The sequence below is a fragment of the Platalea leucorodia genome (assembly GCF_965183815.1).
Source record: "Platalea leucorodia genome assembly, chromosome: 3".
NCBI classification, from domain to species: Eukaryota; Metazoa; Chordata; class Aves; order Pelecaniformes; family Threskiornithidae; genus Platalea; species Platalea leucorodia.
In genome coordinates, this window is record NC_138825.1 from 54,211,710 (window position 1) to 54,233,055 (window position 21,346).

Genomic DNA, 21,346 nt, shown 5'->3' on the forward strand with positions numbered 1-21,346 from the left:
GCAGAAACGTTAAAAATTGTAGTTGAAATTTGTAACAATTAAAAATGTCTAATCAAAGAAATGTGTTAAGAAAGCACTTAAGAAATATTATCTGTACTGCAGACAGGCCTATTAATTCAATGCTTTACTGTGACTCTTAAGTCGGTACAAGCAATATCTTTCTTCCCAGTAAGTGTCTGTGTCTGGAACAATTTTTGTGATCCTTTCCGCCTCAATTTTTTCTGTCGTTACAGTCATCCCAGAATGTCCACTTATATTGCAGGGCTTGACACCTACCTTAGGAAAAGGGAATCAGTAAAGGAAAAGTATCTGGAAGCAGGCATGGTTATCCGGGAAGCAAATGTGATTAATGTTAAGCATGAGTTGTCTTGCTGGCTGCTGCTCTTGCTTTAAGCTATTTTACATGGCCAGCTGTGACTTGTGGTAATTTCTAGTCTCAGTTCAGAGCAAACGTGCTTCTGTCCCCAACCAACCAAAGGATGGCATAGATTTTAGCATAAGATATGGATTTCTGAAATATTATTTCCTTCTTCCCTAGTGATAAGATAGAAAACTTAGTAAATATTAGGGCGGCAATGTGGTAATAATGGATTAGAACAAAAAGCTGTTCTGATTTTGTGATGTCTTGCTTGTTTTGTCACACAGCTGCTCCTAGGAAAAACAGGAGCTGCAATGTACAGTTTTGTCAAGAGATGCCATAAGAAGCTGGATAGTTTCATTCATTTGGCCTTACTTTCCTCATTTGTATGGTTATGGATCAAGAAAACGTAGTTAAAGTAATCAAGATTAGGTGAGGGTAAACTGTTGTAAATGCGACAGCGGCCATCTGTGACCACGTCTGGATTACAAAAGTTCTAAAGCTCGAGCTGCAGTGTGGCTAAATAAAAGGGGGTGTACATGAAAATGAAATGAGCCGGTGCCTCTTGTCGGTGTTGCAGATCTCTTCAAGGAAGTGGCAGGCCCCACAGAAATGTGCGACCAGAGGCAGCTGGGCCTGCTGCTTCATGACGCCATCCAGATCCCGCGGCAGCTTGGGGAAGTGGCAGCCTTCGGTGGCAGCAACATTGAACCCAGTGTGCGCAGCTGCTTCCAACAGGTAAGATAACAAAGACCTCCGTGTGAAAAAAACCCTCTCTCTGAAGTCTTAAGATTCACTTTTACATGGTGTAAAAAGAAGAGAGGAATTTAAAAACGTCCATTGAGTTCTTGAACAGAAATGAATATGCTCCTGCAACTAAATGTGGGAAGTTATTGTGAAAATGCAGCTGTAAAAGGTGGTTTATGGTTTAGGAGAGGATCAAACAAATTACTTTTTAGCGAAAAGAATATATAAATCTTTGTGGTTTTGACAATATTGGCTGCTCTAAAAGCTGTTAAAAAATTTTGTAGCAGCCAATTATCCTGCTTTGCATTGTTCAAAGCAACCTGATACTGTGAGAACCACGTGCTTTTCCCTGCCAGAACAAGTCGTGATCTCAACAGAACAAGAGAATGATGTTGATAGTAATTTTTGACTTGGTGCATCAGGAAATTATTTAGCATTATTTTACTGACAAAAGAGCTTGCAGTTACATGAAACTTCAAGCATAGTCATTTATATATTGTGAGCCTTTATGCAGCAGATCAGAACACGGAATAAAGCTGTCTTACAGCCTGCTGTTCAGCTCCACACTACATGCAGGGGGTTAATGAGGCTGCAAGGAGCATCTGTCTGTTTAAAGAAGATGAGAATTAAAAAGAGAATGTTGTAATGGAACACAACTTAACTCAGACTTTGTCAAGGATGCCTAAGGCTCTGACTGGTTGCTAGTGATAACTATACTGCTTGAGAGTATTATTTCTGTGAAAGTGGCTGCTTTGAGCATTGTCAGAAATTATATATGGTTTAAAAATTCACTATGACCTGTATAAAACTACTGACTTTAATATTTCTAATTTTATTGAATTGAACATTAAATGCTATAGTGAACTTTTAAAGCATTTTTCTTTTGCCATTCTTTCATAGACATTTCTACATTTTCATCTAGTGCTTTGAAAAATGCAATTATGCTAGCTTTTTTCGTAACTATTAGATTCATTTCTGGACTCCGAGATGATTGGAATTGGAAGAGTGTTTGTCTAGATCATGAATAATTTGGTAGATACTTATGGAAGTTAGTTTGACCAATTAACCATGTAAAATTTCCCCTGAGGTTTTAACGTTGCTGCTTCAGACAGTAAGGGATGGTGCTTGACATATCTGTCACTGGCCTTGAGTGGTTCAAGTCATACATAAATAAACTATTCATTTGTTAGTGGCAGACTTTTTCTGTCACAGACGAATGATCTTTATGTCCTTCAAGGATCTGCCCCATCTCCCCCGTTGTTCAATTATGGGTGAGGGGTACTAGCAAGGTAGTGTTTAAATACTTCATGTGATATTATGATTATACTGATGATGAGGTTGCATCCCTTGTCTCACATGAATAGCTCAAATTCAGTCCCTGGTCGTTAAGAAAGCATAGAGAAAGTGTGTAGCTGCATGACAGAGTTATCTCAGCCTAGTGAAAACAATATTTTGCTGGTGGGGAAAGCACGTTATTCTTTTTTTTTTTTCATGCTGCTCCCTCTTACTGGCAAAAATCGACTTGGACTGTGAATAGGTTAAGAAGCCTAGTGTTGCTTCTTGTCATGTGTTACCGTTTAAGAATAACTTTCGTTTTGTGTTCTATAATGTACCATGAGCTCAGAAAGATGACTTCTGTTCTTATTGCTGACAAAGTTGATGAATATAGTACCTTTACAACTTAAAGAGAATATGGAAGCATGTTTGTTTCCTTCTTAAAACAATCATACTAATACTTTAGCTCTGCTGTATTCTTACAGTGATTGCCTGTAAGTGGTGGATTTCTGTCTCGTTATTTATTTACTTACCTATTGATTTATTTGTCTGTTTGTTTAATGTGCTAATTTGAAAGAATACCGTGGGCTCAGAATACAATTAAAAAAATTGCATGAGTCTCATGGCAATTAGTAGACACATGCAAGCACTACTGACTGGCGGTCTTGCATCAATCTTAAGTCAAAAGACAACCATGTCTTTAGCGTGTCTGAACTGCAGAACACTTCCCTTTCATGCTCCCTTACTTCTTTCTCAAGTCCTTTCAGTTCAAAGATGGCTTTACTATGGACTCCATTACTCCTTTACTATGTACTCCATCTTTGTTACCATCTGTCTCCTCTATCGCAGCTGTTTAGTCCTCTGTGTTCTTACTGACTAACTTGTTTTCTTTATTTGCATTTTAATCGAGGTTGTTTCTTGTATCCTGTAACTGATTTTACATTAACCTGGCATGGAAAGGATTGACACAGGTTGTTTTTCTTTAATTGAATTCTAAGGAAAATCTGCTTGTGTGTGTGTGTGTTGTTTTGTTTTTTTTTTTTTTTAATTTGGATGTGTTTGGTTTTTTTTTTCTCTCCACAGAACAACAATAAGCCAGAAATAACTGTAAAGCAATTTATAGATTGGATGCGCTTAGAGCCACAGTCTATGGTGTGGCTACCAGTTCTACACCGTGTGGCAGCTGCAGAAACAGCAAAACATCAGGCCAAGTGCAACATCTGTAAAGAGTGTCCAATTGTTGGCTTTAGGTAAGAGAAGGGGAGTTGGGCGGTAGATTTCCCTTTTAAAATATCCACACTTTTAAGTCTTCCAACAAGTACAATTCTTCCTGTTTGTTTTTCCACCATTTACTTGCTCTAAGATGAGATCTGCCACCCATGGTGTGGCCACAGTGTGGCCTGAGCCAGTGCATTTCTGGCTCCTGCAGTACCGCTGTCAGACATCCAATGGTCCTGTGACTGACAGGTGTGCAGGCCAGGCTGTCATCAGGTGTTTTGGCATTGGTGGATCCGATAGGTAGCAAATGAAGTATAAATGCACCCCATGTGTTCTGTAAGCACAAGATGAAAAGGAGCTGATCAGTATGAAAAAATGTGGGCTGTCTGTCTGCTCTCTTGCATAAGGCTTGGGAAACTAACTCATGTCAGGCAATATTAAACACCCTTCAGCAGCAATCTTTCCTTGCTTAGCACAAACGTTGATATGTTACTGTGATGAGACTTGCACAGTTCCTTTCTAAAGCATCAAATATAACTTTCATCTGCTCAAAGGAAGCTATGAATTTTAAAAGAAAAAATGATGCCAGGGATATTCTCTATGTTATCCTCCTAAACTGTATGATTTTACTATGAATTATCATGGGGCATGAGATAGTTGGTCGTCTTAGTGACTACTGTTAGAACTAACATGCATTTGTGAATTGATTGCTCCAGTGTAGAAAATGATTAAAAAAAAAAAAAAGCATAGGGACTAGAGCTAAACATAACTGGCTTTTTCCTCTGCTGTGGTCATGAAGTTGAGTGTGTTATTTAGGAATGGTATAAAGCAGCCTTTCTTGTAAGTGATTCTAAGACTTTTCTTTAGGTATCTAGGCACATGAGTAATTTTTTAAAGGATAATAATATGAATCCTGAGGTCAGATTCATCTCCCCTAGCTTTAGGCATGCTGGCTTTAGTCAGTCTTATAAGATTGAGCTAGCAACCCTCTTCTTTTACTATAAATATAGATATGTGAGTACTTCCAAAAGTAATTAATCTGATCAAACTTTGTTGCCTGTCTTAAGAGAAGATGAAATTCCTCTGAATGTTCCTATTTTTCTTAATTAATGCTTGAGGGAGCATAGGGTGACAAAGCTCCAGCTCAGATATCTTTTAGATGCCTTAGTTGGAGCTGATGAATCTTGTCTGTACTGAAATATTTTGTGTGGAGAAGGAGGGCATAGAGATAGAAGAGAAGAGAAAGGAAGACGAGAGTGGCTCATCCTAAATAATTTCTCCAGTGAAGTTAGAGGTCTGCAACAACAAAAGCATCTAGCATCTTAGCAGAAGATAGATGTGGCCATATAATACACAGGCTCCGAGTAAAGACTATAAATAGTTGCATCAGCATCCTTAAAAGTGAACCTTTACATTTACAAGACACATATTGTCTTGAAAAACAAAACATAAAACTCAGCAGGGGAAAAATGTGGATTGGTACCGAAAACTGCTCTCAGGAAGTAATTTAATTTAAACTTTAACTATTCAGTAGCTATTCAATTTGGTTCAGCTAGCTCATTTTAGTTTCATACAAATGATATAACCTCATCCAGTCAGAACTACTATACTATAAAAAACAGTGGATGGAATCTGGAATTGAATTGTTGCTTTAGTCAGCTTTAGCTAAAAAAAAAATATTGTGCTCCTAGTGGATACATTTAATACAAGGGATACTGTATAATTTTGTTGCTATGTTTATACCTATACATGCTCTTAAAAAAAAAAAAGGTAAATAAACCAATGTAATTTTTAAACTTAATTTTATATTATTTTTATAGTTCATGAATTCTCAAGAGTTTTATCTTCTGAAATGTGTTTAGAATTTCTGAGCATCAAAATGATGTAACTGGTAAATGTAAAAAAATATAAAAGTAAACTGGTCTGGTTTATGAATTTTTTTTTTGAGATACCGTCTAAATACTAAAAAGAGGAAAAGAAAAGCTAAAGCAATATAGTTCTAAGTCAGTTTGAACTTTAGAATTATAAACTCTTCACACTGCATCTATGAAGCTGATGCCTGTAAGATTTTCTGCTTCAAAGCAACTTGGGCAACAGATGATCAACATTGGCTCTCTATATGGCTATAGGAGGCAGAAATTTCTTTTAAATACTCAGTGAGGTGACTTGTGTAGTGTAGGAAGGTTGTGTGACGTGGACTAAGAGGTTTCCTGTGTCCCATGCAGATGCTGCAGTGACACCGGTGCCCCTGGGTCTGCAGCCGTGACAAGCGTTGGCCGTGCCATGTGCCGGTCGCGCACACCCGTGCACTTCAAGGTTCTTTCTAAGCTAATCCCAACAAACTCGTGATGTCCTTGTGTTGCTGCTGCTGAAAACTAGATGACACCATTTCAGAGAATAATTTGCCTCGTGAGGCTTAATAACAAGTAAATATTAGAACTAAACCTAGGAAGCTCTAATCACTTTGTTTAACGTCCTCGTAGATACCGGAGCTTAAAACATTTCAACTATGACGTCTGTCAGAGCTGTTTCTTTTCTGGCCGTACAGCAAAGGGGCATAAATTGCATTACCCAATGGTGGAGTATTGTATACCTGTGAGTACCAATTTACTGACCATTGCTAAGGAATTGTTTTTGCACTATTTGAGTTTTTTATATTTCTTTTGTTTCCTAGATATTTTGCTGGGATTTCTTTTCATATCTTTAGTAGGGCCTGTCTTCCTGCCTTACTGTTTGAAAGTCATCAGGGACTTCACTAGTGTTGCTGATCTTATGTGTGCGATGTTCAGATTCTGTAGAAATGAGTAAGGTATCCACCTCTGAGAGAAGAACTTCACTTTTGTTTTGTAAAATCAAAGCTGGAATAGTAAATATAATGGCAGTACTTATATACGTGCCCATGCGTGCACACACGCACACTATAAGGGTGAGAAAATGTCAGAGAAAAGGGACTCGCTTTACTATTGCTATACCATAATAAAGAATATTTAATATTCTAGTAATGCACTTTAATATTTTTAAAGGTGCATGATCTTTGCTTTCAGGTCCAACATTTTGCTTGCTTCATGAAAACATGGTTGGAAATATGTCATGTTTTATTCCCCTGAGTAATCACTGTTTACTGGGCTATTTAAAAATTGGTGTGTAGCTGGGAAAAAAATAAACAGAATTGACAGTTTCAAAAAAAAAAATGGTGTGAGAGGTTTGCCTGCATTAGCTAATAAAAATTAATTTTACAACACAGTAGTTTCCTAAGAAAATTTCAAAGGAAATTTCTAAGGAAGTTTCTAGAAGACTTTCTTAAGTGGAGGAGTCGATAACTTCCTTCATGCAAATACCACTTTCACTTTTTTTTATTTGATAGTTGTTTACATCCTTAAGAATTTTAACTCAGTCACAAATAAATTAATGGGATAATCAGTATGTAATTTAAACAACAGTGGTGAAAGGTCTATATGGTCAGAAAAACAAATTCAGACCAGAATGTAACTAGAGCTGATTTCCAATAATGTTACAAGATTCTCTGGGTTATTCTATTAGGAAAAGAAATCATTTGAGTTATTTGACTGTCCTTTGCTGTAGTAGTTGGGCTTATTATCTGTGTTTTCCCACTCTTTTTCTTTCAGTGTGTCTTCTGTAACATAATTCAAATTCTATTTAGTAGTATTATCACTTCATTATGATCAGAAGAAACCACGAGTTATGTTAATTTATTTTCATTAATTCTATAACCTAATGTTAGGATTTGATTGATAAACTGGCATGCCAGGCTACATTCTGAAGAATTTTTTTGAAATAGATTGCAGCTTTGTTGTTCTGCAGCCAGTTCTAATGTTTGTTATATTCTGTCACTGTTGGTTTTATTTCTGCCTCCTCTTTTCCCTTCTCACCTTGTTGAAACACTTATTGCCTGTTTAAGGGCTATGTTTTGAAATTACAACAGATAGCTAGAGGGGGGAAAATGTTGCATGTACAAAATACATAATTTTATGTAACAATGGGCGTGTTGAACATAAAACACTGCATAGTATTTCTCTGCAATACAGATTCTTTATCTGCTGTAGCTACAGGTTTGGTATGTTTCTTGACATACAATCTAATATTTTCTTATTGGAACTGAAGATGTTTGAAAAGATGTTCTGTCTGTGTTGCTGCCTGGACATAGAAATATCCTTGGCATAATTCATAGTATTGCCTGGTCTCTAACTTTATTTATACCACAGGATTTTTTTTTATTATTGTTTTGATGATCAAATACGTTGGTTTTGATACAGCATGGTTAAAGTAGAGCTTTTTTTCAATTTATTTAATGCTACAGTGGACACCAAGTTGACCATGAGCCAGCAATGTGTCCTTGCCACAAAGAAGGCTAATGGTATTATGGGCTGTGTTAGGAGGAGGGTCACCAACAAGGAGGTGATCCTTCCCCTCTGCTCAGCACTGGTGAGGCCACACCTGGAGTACTGGGTTCAGTTCTGGGCTCCCCAGTACAAGAGATGCATGAACGTACTAGAGGGAGTCCAATGAAGGGCCACAAAGATGATTAAGAGACTGGAGCACCTCTCCTACGAGAAAAGGCTGAGAGAGCTGGGACTGTTCAGCCTGGAGAAGAGCTCAGGGGAGATCTTATCAATGTGTATAAATACGTGAAAAGAGTGTGCAAAGAAAAGGGAGCCAGGCTCTTTTCAGCAGTGCCCAGTGACAGCAGAAGAGGTAATGGGCACAAACTGAAACACAGGAGATTCTTTTTGAACATCAGGAAACACACTTTTACTGTGAGGGTGACTGAGCGCTGGCACAGGCTGCCTGGAGAGGCTGTGGAGTCTCCCTCCTTGGAGATACTGAAAAGCTGCCTGGACATGGTCCTTGACAAGTGGTTCTGGATGACCCTGCTTGAGCAAGGGGGTTGGACAACACAACCTCTAGAGGTTCTTTCCTACCTTAGCCAGTCTGTGTTGGGAAATTGAAGGGGAAAGAAACAGATTATATCTAGTATGGGGTATGGTACTGTCCCTAGAACAGGATGGTCTGTTTCTTCTGATGACTTCTGGGTTTTGTCTGAAGCAGCAGATTTGATATTTGAGAAAAATTTTCAGTTCTCATTAAACACGTTCACATTATGTAACTGTGAGCCATTTCATTTACAAGACTGTTGTACAGAAAAATATATTCTGGAAATGGCTGGAATCCCCACTGTCCCTGGAACTAGGGACAGCTTGTATTATAATGAAGATTTCTGTTCCTGCTGAAAAAAAGAATATAGCTTTAAAGCAATATTAAGTGCAAAATAAGGTAACCCAAGGCAAAAGTCCCTTCTTTCCATGAAATATGGGAGGAATGAGGTGAATCCACTATGGGATAATAAGGTGAATAAGATGACATTCTTGCTTAAAGTGAGTGAAGGAAAGTGTATAGGAGGTAAAGGAAGGAAATCAGATCAGTTTAAAGTAGAGCAGAATAAGAGAGCTGGCATATAATCTCGGTGACGCATAAAATTAGAGGTCCACTACTGCCCCCCATTAATTTGGAAGCTGAATATGGGGGTTGCAATTTTTCTGGGGTCTTCCTGTAAGTACCTTCTGCTAGCTCCATTTCTGTAAGAAGAAATGACCCATTATATGAACAGACTTCTTATATGCCTGTTTGACTTCCATAGTCAGTACCTATATGCAATCCATTTTAACTAATCTCATCTGAATTAGGTCAGAAATACAGAATTGATTTCACAAAAATAATCGAGTATTATTCATTATTACTATTAGTAATAATGCGCTACGTTTGGTGTGCTAATTTGTTGCTCATTTAATGCAATATAATAGTCAGGAATTGCAAAATTCTTTGCAGTAAGTTAGTAGAATACCTTATATGTTTAAATGGAAAAATAGCATAGAGCCGGGTCTATGAAATAAAACAAAATAAAAAGAAGGTACCAAAGGCCAATGAATTATTCCCTAGAATCCATTATATTATGATACAGATAGGGCAGATGCACTCTCGCTATTCAGGCTACCTTTTCAACCAAATTCAAAGTCTGTTGATGTTAAAATGTTACTTTTGTGGCCGGTGTTGCCAAGCAGAGTACAAATACATGTACTCATCAAACTGCATTAATAAAATCTAGCTTCCCTTTCTTACTGTTAATGTATATTAATAAATTAATGTCAAGAATACTAGCAATAATTAGGAAAAAAAAAGCTTCCCTATTTAATAAATCTGGCATTTAGAACTGGAGCTTAGTTGCAGATGGAGGGAAAGACCTTTTAATTGTCTTCAGGTAAGCAGTTCAGTCTAGGGTATGAAGGGATTTCTCAGAAGCTCACTTACTTCTACTTAAATTTAAAATAATTTGGAGAATGGCTTAAGGAATCTGGTTTTAAAATTAAATTTGCGAGGGGCCAATTCTCTGTTTTAATGAGTTTGGTGATATTTTCATCAGGTGAGAATTGCTTCATAATTTCAGAATAGGGCTATTTGCACCGGATGGTTATGTGTAGTTATTGCATCCTAATCTGTAATGCTATTTAGCATTCATCCTAGCTTGTAATTTGGTTTTCTTGATGCTGGAAATGCAAAAATTCATGATAATGGCTTCGGTCATGTCTTTTTTCTTTCATTCAGGATTTAGAGATGGATGGGGTAAGGAACTGAAAACATTACTGTCTCTAAGTAGTAGAAATGCAAAGTTATTGTGGTTATTTTTTCACCTCTAAACAGTCTTAGAAAAGATGTAGAACTAGGATTTTTAATGTAGAATTTTACACAGAGATGTGTAAAAATTTTGTAAGATTTTCCTATCATATACTTCAGGAATATTCTTACGTAAGTACCTACATGATTTATTTTTAGCTGTTTTTGAATGGAAATTCTCTCAGGAGTGGTACTTGTGTTATATTAATGCGGCTTTCTATACCAATGGGTGCTTTGAATTTCAGGTGGAAATAGTTACTGCATCAGTTTTCTTTCTCCAAACTGTTTCTACTCCACAACTCCTGTATTCCACAGTAAAACCTTAAAAGCAGCTGTTCTGAGGTAACCTACAAATATCAAATCAGCAGTTCTGAAAATTTTCTCATTGCAAGTAGTCTTACTTCCTGACCTCAATGAAAGTATAATCAATTTTTGTAGTTGTGTGTCACTACCCTCACCTGGCACAGCTCCTTATTTTGGGAACTGTTTTTTTTTTTTGTAGCCTTTCTATACTAACGATGGCAGCAAAGGTTAGCCCCTTCATCTTCCAGATGACCAGAATTTTATTTCCCTGAAAGAGCTCAGAACATGATAGGCAAGATGTCCGAAATTATTGGTTGAATGATTGTTCCCCCTAGACTGAAATTTTTTTCCAGCACAATAAAACTTATCTGCAATAGTGCCTGTTAAGACTTTTCTAGGTAAGTCATCTGAAGATTTAATTGCTACTGACATCCAGAGAAGTCAGATACATTCCTGAACATTAAACAGCCTCAGTGTTTTATAAGCAACAAACTGACATAAGTAAGTCAGTAGTTTCATCTTGACATGCTTATCAAGGCACCAAGCATGACACTTCACTATTATCAAAATGGGATTGTTCTGTGGGGAAGATAAAAGAAAGCAGCACGAATGGTTGAATCTGGCTATTCTGCATGCAGAACATCGCTTCCAGCTGTGGAGTTCTGAGATTACTCTTCGCCTTGAGAAGAATAGCTGTCTGGTCAGGGTAGTCTTTGATAGCTAGCAGCTGGGCAATGTGCTTTCCTCTAGGTCTCACTCTTACAGTTGCTCAGCTGGCTTATGTGATCTGCTACCCTTCTGCAACTTAATTTGTTAAATTCTGTTAAATTCTGAGGTAAGTTAGTTACTCTTGAAATTACAGCTTGATTTTGTTGGAGTAAACTAAAATACGCACACAATTTATAATCAGTCTCTCAGTGAGAAACTGCTACGAAATGCCCGTATTTGAAAGTGGTCACAGAAAGGTAATCTTCACAAGGTTACACAATGCAAACATCACTGGTGTGGCAGTGACAAGCCATAAATACAATTATTATACGTTTAATAACCTGATTTTTGTGGTGTCTTATCTCATGCCTCTGTCAAGGGATGTGAGATGCTTTTTAAAAGCGTGGGTGCTTTGTTGAATGGGAATGAATGTATGCACTTAAACAAGTGTTTAAGTTATTGGTGAATTGCATTCTTAAGTGTCAATTTTTATAAAAATAATTAGAGGAATGCTGTATCTGTCTCTTTACCCCACATCCTACACTGGGGAGTTTCCCAGCCTCCCACTGTTACCTAGCTGACGGCTACTTGAAGATGCAGCTGTCATCATACCTGCACACGTCATAGCTGTTACCATAAGTACGTCTAAGAATTTTGTTTTCCATCAAGAACACTCAGGCTCAGATTCTACCAAATATTACAGATAAATAAAATGTCAAGAAATGGAGATGTAAAAAAGGTTTTTTTAAAACCACAAACCTTAAAATTTACTAAAGCATTTGGAGAGTATCAAATGGTATCAAATTCACGTATCTGTACTAGGGCTTCTATTAAAGACTAAACTAAAGTCCTTTTAAATGACATGGGTGTTCTTTTATACTGTAAGTTTTGGGTCACTGAGCATGTCGTATTACACAAAATATATTTTCTTGGAACCTGCTTGATTATTGTGTGTATTGAATGTCTGTGTACATGTCTCTCCGGCTTCCTCATAACCCATGAATGTCTGGCTGGGGTTAATGACAGTGTTCATTAGTGAGGTTCACATCTCTTCTGGGAATCAGTTTCTACATGTGTATTAGAACAGCTCTTTAGTTTTGTGCTAGACATAAGAAATATAATTAAGAGAATCATGACTTAGGTGCAGACCAGTCCTTTGACATAGGTAGGTGTGGTGAAAGGAATGGGAAATTGTTTGGGCTTTTGTTATCACTTCATTATTTTTTTCTTTGGAAAAAAAAAAGAATAGTGGTAAATAAATATAAATAAATATATGCATATATTAGAAATATTATGTATTATTATTCACATGTTTTAAATAGTTATGTTTATTTATTATGATTTTTATATTCTATATTATTTAATTTGGACCTTTCCAACTGGGTTATTACATTCTTGGTAGCACTTTTTCCCAACAGAGACTTGTTCTATTTCTAACACATTAAAAATATATACCAACTGTTTTTTTTAACCTGCAAATGAAAACCATGTCTCAGCTTATTCTGTTTTTCCACTGCTTTCCATGTAAATCCCAGTTTCCTAAATTTGTATTGGTTTACAAGGAATTTTATCTGGTTTTAGTTTGTGACTTATGAGTCCATTTGTTTCTGGCCGGTATATTGAAGAATGCCAGTTTGTCAGTTGTTACAGATTTTCTCCTTGAGACCTTCTGCTACGTATGTTTTTTTAGTTATTTATGTGTGCCAGCCATGGATCTTAGTCATTCCTTCCTGAACTTTGTCTTGTTCTAAGAACGGAGATTTTAAATCGAGTTTGAAAGCATGGTCTTTTGGCTGAAATTTTCAGTGAAGGAAAGGACTTTTTTCTTTGTTTTTGAAGTAGTTCTGTAACAACGGTGATATTTATGCCATTGACTTGTGTGGAAATAGTCAAGATGTCATGACATAAGGGAGTGTACAAGCTACCTGTTGGTTTTAATTTAGTAGATAAATTCTACATAAGAGTGCCTGGTTATTCTTTCTTGAAAGTAAAATGTTATAGTACATCTCTTTTGGCATGAGTTTTGACTGGATTGTATAGTGTGGTTATATGCAAAGAACACAGGAGAAATACTTCTGAGAGTTGGGTCTTAGTTGCGTGTAAATTAAAATAGTTCTTCCAAATCTGCTCAAATTTCACTGGTTAGTATTTATTGTCCTCAGTCAGTACACAGTCATATTAGTCTTTCCAAGGAACTGGGTCAGGCTGTCATACCAAATAAAGAATACACCAGAGGAAAAGTTTGGCAGCTCAGTCGACATTTATTTCTGCAATGTGTAGGTACTAAAACTTTCAGTCCTTGGCCTTGGGACAGAGTTCCATCTGCTGGAGTTACTGTTGCATGAGAACCAGCAGCCCTTTGGGCCGCCTCACGTTCCGTGTTTGGATGATGCAGTGATTGGAGCAGATGCTTTCCGAGAATGATTTTGTGAGCCCTCCCTGAATTTGCCTGTATTAAAATTCAGAGGTTGAAACAACTCTTAATGCCAAATTTGCTCAGTTTGTTGTTACTTGTTAAAGCTAGGTGTGAGAAACTCTTACCGACATCAATTTGATTATCTACAATTTTTATTGCTCGTCTGATCTGCATTGCAGAGTTTGTAACTGTATATGTTACACATACATTCAAATAGATAGGTGAATAGGGAAGTATTTTTATGTTTTGACAATAGAGAATAAAATCAGAGAGTAGTTTGCCTGACCTGCTTCTAGGTGTCTTTGTAGTATGTCATGGAAAAAATTTACAAAACTGAAAAGTCTTTCACTCTGTTTTCCCTATGGATACCCATCTGCTTGGGCATCTTTTTATGTTAACAGGCGTCTCCCAAAGCAGAGGGTACAGAAATACAACCTGTAGTTTGTTACAGGGTTTGGGCTGGAAATCCGTAGAAGCTGTTGCAAATCTTCAGCTAATGCAGGAGGTGAATGGCCTTTTTTTCTTTGCTGCAGTTGCAAGAGGAAATGCTTAATAGTAACTGCTACAGGTGATGGGGACCGTTCTGTTAGGTGCTCAGTACAGCCTGTAAGCCCATATACTTTAAAGGCATACCATACACTGTTTCTTCCTGCAGATATCTTTAATGCCAGTTTCACCTTGTATTTTATGCCTGCATGTTTTGCTTGTATCCCTACTTTTGTAGCAGAAATTCACTGACTAGTATTACCTAAGCAGTGCTGCCATTATTGCTGTGATTATTTCCAGTTAAACTGATTTTTAAAAACAGTTGCATTAATTTTAATTCTCTTCTAAAGAACACAGTTAATTTCATGTGGGGGTGAGAGATGGGGCTAAGCACTTGTCAGCTTTGGAAGGGGCTGCATCAGTGGGGACCAGTAAAAAAGCTGATGGGGGGTGGGAGTTGCTGATTGTAATCTTGTAGTAGTACTTCTACAGCTACTTCTAACTGTAACTTGTAAATTTAGACTTGCAGAATCTTGTGGCTAATTTTTGTACTAGTCTTATCCTGCGGTAGTAAGGAGGCGACTGAATCAGTCTGTCAGTTTGTTACTTCAGGCACTGATTGTTCTCAGGCCTGCCTCTGACTGTGCCTTTGAACAGTGCCTGTACAATGGCTGTCACTTCATCTGTGGGGTTTTTTTGCCTCTGGAATGATACAGATAGTGGCAGAAACCTGTAGGAAGAGAGCTGGTAACTTGAGAAAATGCTCATGGAAAAAACTTGTCCATTGCAGCAGAGAATGGTTTAGCACGTATTGCTCCCACCTCGTGATAACGTTTTCCAGTTTAGGTATAGAATGGGAGGCAGTGAGTATTTTGTGGCACTTTGTGAATATAGAGGGCTGTGTTAGATTTTTTTTTTTTTTTTTTAAACAAAGCCATTACTGTTAGCTGTATTTTTTTCAGCAGAGCCATTACAAGGTTTTTCTGTCTGTGGAGTGAGTCACAAGCTTCATGTGTATGAGTGTACTGTCAAAATTGCTTTCAATGGCTAAGAGTATCCCCTTATATCCGGCAAACTGATTTGCCTTTTTTTTTCCTGAGAAATTAATTTTTTGTGTCTTGTAAGACTGGTTATAAGTGTTTATCTTAAGACTTGAACCTGTTTCAATTTTTCTCTAATTTATAAAGTAATTGCTAAATCCAATGCATTTATTGCTGGGAATTTGAAGCCTCACTGTTTTTTCCAATAGAAGAGAATTTGTAGATGCATTACCGTTATTATTGTACCATATTTCAGGACACTGAAAAGGCAATAAACATCATAAACATTTTGAAGTTCTTCCTTGTATCCCTTTTCAGGACAGTAGCAGCACTATTATCTCAATGCTATTTAGCAATGTTTAATTTAATTTCTTTTAACTTTTTAAGACAACATCTGGGGAAGATGTACGGGACTTCACGAAGGTGCTGAAGAATAAGTTCCGGTCAAAGAAGTATTTTGCAAAGCATCCCCGACTTGGCTACCTACCTGTGCAAACAGTATTGGAGGGTGACAACCTGGAGACGTAAGCTTGATTATAGAATAATTGCTCCTGAGGTCACTGGCCTATTCTATTAGAAACTAAAAAGTGAAACACGAGGAATAATCAACAGCAGTTTTAGAGCCTTGTGCTGTATTATTTTCTATTATTTGTTTTGCATTTTTTGCAGATCTTGCCTGGTTTTGAAAAAGTAACATATTTTATATTTTAATTTTTTGTAAGCATTTTATCAAAAAGCCATGGACTTTAGCAGGTAATGATGGAGGGGGCTGAATGGCTGTTTTACAGAGAACGCTTTTATAGGTTTGGGGAGACTGGGCTTTTGGAACTGCACTGCTTATTTGGTTATCTCAAAGTCCCTGGAGTTAGAAATCTCTGAGCTAATTATGTTCCTACAGGCTCCAGATCTGTAGGTGGCCTAATGAAAGAGAGCGCTCTCAGTGTCTCCACAGTATTACTTAGGCGCTGGCAGAAATACTTCACTTACTTACTTGGTATTTGTCAGCAAAGGACACTTTTAAAAGAGCAAAATTAAGATGTGTTGGCAGGGCGCTAGAAGTAGTTTCACAGATTGACTCTCCTTGACATCCTGGAGTCTGTGGTATTACTGTATTGTCTGAACACAGCCCTGTTAGCTAGCAACAGCAAATGTGAAGCTTCAACATATACGCTCTGCTCGCCTGCAACAGCCCGGTGCCATTGTCCACGCTCTGTTTTCATGACCAGAGGACTGTGCATTTTATTTACAATAAACAAACAAAACCTGCTCATTTACAGTTTAAGAAACAGGAGGAAGTAATCTGAAAACTGGTATTATTGATGGCCTGGCTTCTGAGGAAGCAACACACATTCAAGTGTTAAAATGTTGCTCACTGAGGCAGTCTTCAGCTGGTCTGTATTGAAAAACAAGAAAAAAATGTCACCAACACAAGAAAGCAAAGCTGCATTGATGTGATGAAAGTTTGACAATGGTGCCAGAAATTGCAATGTCAAAACTGTAATCACGGGTCAGGATAAAACTCTCTTTGTCCAGTCATGTGGGAAATATACAGATAAATTGCCAGCATCATGCTGAGGAAACTGTTGGTATTGGTTCTCTGCCCTGCAGGTGGCAAAACTCAGTAACATGTTCCTTTAAATACAATAAAATAAAATAAAAAAATCCTAAGTAGTTGCTCAAGTGTCAGGATGTAATACAATATGTATTTACCTCTATTATTTTTATGCAGTAGGAAATAAGCATCGATAACTTTCACTTACGATGGCTTTTTTGTTGTCAGCAGTTTCTTTCCCCCCCAATTTTTTTTTTTGTAAATATATTTTCTAGTGAGTTTAAATGGAAAGCTCCAGTACTCGAGCAGAATTTAAATGAACTGATTATGGTTTACGAACTGCAATTCAATCAATAACACTGATTTGGTATTTTTTTAAAGAATTGATTTTTATTTAACAAAGTGAAGTAAGTAAGTAAGTCTCCCGTTTCTCCACGATACACGGCAGTATCTGTTGCTGTCTCTTTTCTACATCAATTGTTGTTGATTCAAATAATCTGGGTGGGTCGCTGGTTAAAATATTTTGTTTCTCCAGCTTTCTCTTGCTTAAATGGCACTAAAGTTTTTGTTTCACAGTTTCTTTCTTTCTTTCTCTCTTTTTTCTTTTTTTTGTCTTCCTTACAGTCCTATCACTCTCATCAGTATGTGGCCAGAGCAATATGAGTGAGTATGCGGAACCCCTTTGTCTGGAAAGCTTAGTGTACTGCTTGTTTTCTTTTAGCTCACTTGCTGCTAATCTGATGTGCATGAGCTACAGGGCATGGCTGACCCAAAGCAATAACCCCGTCGGCAGTACTGTGAATTTATTTGTCATCGGTCTAACTTACTTTAAAAATAATGTTGTCTATATTATGAACTGCTTTAGACATCACTCTTCTTTTTTTTTTTTTTTTTTTTTTAAAACCTAGTCCTTCCCAGTCTCCACAGCTGTTTCATGATGACACACACTCCAGGATAGAGCAGTATGCTACTAGGTAAGAGATGCACAGTTTCTCAGCAGTACACTGCATTTTGTGATCGATTCCTGCAGATTTTAATATACTCTACTGGCTGGACATTATTTATTAAAGAGATATAATTCTCTGTACTCAGAACTAAGTCAAATGTTTTTAAATCATCAACTTCTGGATGCAGTCATATTAAATGTAAAGTAGATGCATTAAATCTGCCGTCTGTCATACAGAATGGAAACTGTTGCAGAATTACTGTGTGTTGCTTCTAAAATGTACTGTTTTCCCTTTGTTTCTTCATTTGTATCCTTTGGAAATAAACTGAACTTGTTGGATATATAATTTTTCCCTGTAGGATTTTAGTCCCAGGTTTTCATTTTCTTCTGTGATAGGTTGACACTGTCCATTACCATTGACTTTTAGCAGAGCATATAATAATTACCAATGTTTTATGTTCTGGCTTTTATGGGGTCACCCTAGCCCTTTCATGACAAAATGTCTATTCTGCCAAGTCCATCTCAGTGCTTCTGTGTTTTGTTGAACTCTCGTCTGTACATTCAGAGCTGGTGACGGTTAAGCACTAAACAGAGGTACCCTCTCAAAAGCAAGTAAAAACACCCAACTTTTAGGCAACAAAGAAATTGATCCATATTACCATGGGAACTGACTTGGGTTTGCTTTCAGTGTTTTTATTGTATCTTATCTCTACAACTAATAAACAATGTTTACTTTTTCAGATTTTGAATAAAAATTCAGAGGTTAAACCTTAAACATAAGTTTAAGATAACTGAATTCTTACTTATGGGCACCATAAGAAAGCTTCAGAACAGTTTTTTAAATACCTAGGATATGCAACAGAGGATCTTTGCAGCAGGGGAAAAATGGGGCAGAAACTAACCCTGAAGGGCTACCTACTGTCAGCCTCCACATTTTTCTCCCCCCCCACCCCCTGCCAATGAATATTTTCATCCTTCATAAGTAGCGTAGTACACTGACAAAGGCAAAGTTGTAGTGCTTTTCAATTATTAGGAACACGTAATTCATTTAAATCATCCAACATTTCTTTGAATTTATAACTTAGGCCATGCTGTAATCAATTAAAACCATGGACAGGACTACAAACTAGGCAAGAGCAATGAAATTAGACTTCTCTAGAAAGATGTGAGAATTTTCTGTCTCCCTGTGTCCTTTTTTTAGCCTGTGGTGCCAGAATGCTGTGGCTTTCTGTGCCCAGGTGAAGCACAAACGCAGGACCTGCATTAAGGATCAAGGGAGATCCCAGGTGCAATACCTGTTTTCCCTCTCCTCCCTCTCAGCTCTTACCAGTTCTGCTCAGGATTAGACTTGCTGAAGGTGGACGAAGGTGGACCATGTATCTCTTTCAGGATACAAAGCTAAATCTGTACCTGCTCTGTGCAGAAGTTGGTTAACAAAACCACAAACTTAAAAAATACTAATTACTGTATAAGTTAACTATCTAAAGCTATTCAAGATGTTTTTTCCCCTCTAGTAATAAAATCTAAAACATGAAGACATAACTCCATCTGTATCTTTCATATATTTTTTTATTGTGTGCTTCCTAGTTGGATCTGTTATTATGCATATTTCACATATAAACTGGTAAATATTTTTTGTTGTCTTGATCTTTTCAGCTAAGCTTCTTTCAAGAAATATTGCCAGGGCTTCCTTAATAAGACTGTGCCCAGCAGAAACAGGATATTAGGGCTGAAAACCTTTATTGTCACTGGTTGAAAAACATTTTAACTCTCAGTTTTCTGTCAACAAAGCCCCCTACCTGCAATCAAGTACCGTCTGCCTGTTCTGTTGTGCTGTGTCACCTCTGAGTTGCCTCTAATTCCCTTTCCCAGCTTTCGGTTTGTATCCTGCCTTGAAGGCTCTTTGCAGCTCTGAGTCCCTTTCCTGTCTCCCTCTGCTCCATGATCAGGGCTGTCTCCTGGCTCCACGTGCTATTCCAAGCAAATCCTCACTAAATGATGGAGATTGAAAACGTGATGATCATGGTAGAACCTGCATTTGTGAGACAGGATACCTATTACTCACTTGCTAAGAGATTCAGGGCAGGCTCTCCTCTCTGAAAAATATGAGTTTTGTACTACTTCCCCGTGTGACAAAGGGTCTATAAAGATTAATTTTGCAAATTATGTTTCTTAAAGATGCTGAGCTAAGCAACATTACAAAGGTGACTTGTAAGTGTCTAACTCACCCTTGTTACTCACCATGAACTAGCTCTGTTTGAGATGCCCCAGAGCAGAGATGATCTGAATGTCTCTGGTCACTTAGGAGCTTCTCCTTCCCTTCAGGGGAAGTGTTGGAGCACAACGTGCCACCTCAGCCGTGGTGGGACGAGGCGATCAAGACAACTTCGTCCTGTGTGTCCTTTTGTTTATCTTCCCTCAACCCTGAGGAATATTAACAAATGTACAGATGGGCAAGCTTGCTCCGTGCTAAAAGAAGGCACCAGAGTTCCCATTTCTTTAAGGCCTTGCACACTGCTTTTAAAAAGAAGTTTGAAGATATCTGTAATAATGCATAACACACTTGCAAAAATATATGTGAAATTAAGATACCTTTATAGTAAAGGAAATAGCTGTATTTGGTGCAGTCCAGTGTATGTGCACAGCATTGAGCGTTCCTAGATTTTTACGTATGTCTTGCATAGATAAGGTATATCTTTCCTAGAAAACTGAATAGATAGAAAATTTCTGCCACAGTTTTAGAGCGGTATGGCCTTATATGTACAGTGTAATAATCCAGCCCTTTTAGATTAATTGCTTCCAAATGAGAGCCATAGGCCATGACTCCCTGTAATTACACAGTTTTTTGTGTTGTTTTCCAGGACTTGTCTGTCCACAGTGTGATGTTATTTGCCAAGCATAATTTCAGATGTTGCATGTGCTATATTTAAAAAGTATTCATCCTCTTCTGTTAGTCCAGCTTTATAAAATTCAAAAAGAAAACCATCTGCGAAAACATCTCTTTAACTAATTTTACCATGAGATTTGTGGTGGTGCTAATGATAATTATACTAGAGATAGAAAATATACTTGTTCTTTGTTGCTTGGCAAGTAGAATTAGTTAATCATAGCACAAGTTTCTCATAAAAGTCCTCTGGATTATAGGTTTCTGTCACAAAATCTCAGAGTTTATTCCTATTTATGTATACCAAGATTGCCGTATGTGAGCTGTTTCTAAGTAGAATTGATCTTAACAGTGCTTCTGTTAAAATTGTGCAGCATGTTCTCTGAAAGTCGTGGTCTTTCCCTGCCTTTCAGGCTCGCACAGATGGAAAGGACCAATGGCTCCTTCCTCACAGACAGTAGCTCCACCACGGGAAGCGTGTAAGTACCTCATACGTGTTAAGGCTGCCAGGAACTTTGGTTATAGCTGCATGGTATAATCTTCATAATTTGTAACATAGGATTCAGTCCCAAGGAAAGTAGCTAAGAAGTATGACACTAAGGATGGCTGCATAAATTTCATTATTCCAAGCACCAGTTGTAGAAATTGGTGATGTTCATTTGATGATGTAAGGGAACTCTACATTTGTCAGCCATTCCACTTCAGAAGGGAGGATATCTCATATGA

The 21,346-nt window shown here is 37.5% G+C and overlaps 1 protein-coding gene across 6 annotated transcripts in view; it reads left to right on the forward strand.

Moving 5' to 3' along the window:
* The window catches only part of UTRN (utrophin), a gene marked incomplete at its 5' end in the record, with an annotated part of 401,089 nt that overhangs the window by 357,037 nt on the left and 22,706 nt on the right, over window positions 1-21,346 (forward strand). For 5 of the 6 annotated variants that reach the window (XM_082306872.1, XM_082306874.1, XM_082306871.1 and 2 more), the window contains 7 exons: window positions 939-1,096; window positions 3,464-3,630; window positions 6,082-6,193; window positions 15,626-15,762; window positions 17,415-17,453; window positions 17,699-17,764; window positions 21,034-21,099. In XM_082306872.1, the coding sequence (XP_082162998.1) occupies window positions 939-1,096; window positions 3,464-3,630; window positions 6,082-6,193; window positions 15,626-15,762; window positions 17,415-17,453; window positions 17,699-17,764; window positions 21,034-21,099 (745 nt within the window). The remainder of the gene's footprint in view (window positions 1-938; window positions 1,097-3,463; window positions 3,631-6,081; window positions 6,194-15,625; window positions 15,763-17,414; window positions 17,454-17,698; window positions 17,765-21,033; window positions 21,100-21,346) is intronic. The other variant, XM_082306873.1, reaches the window with a different exon arrangement.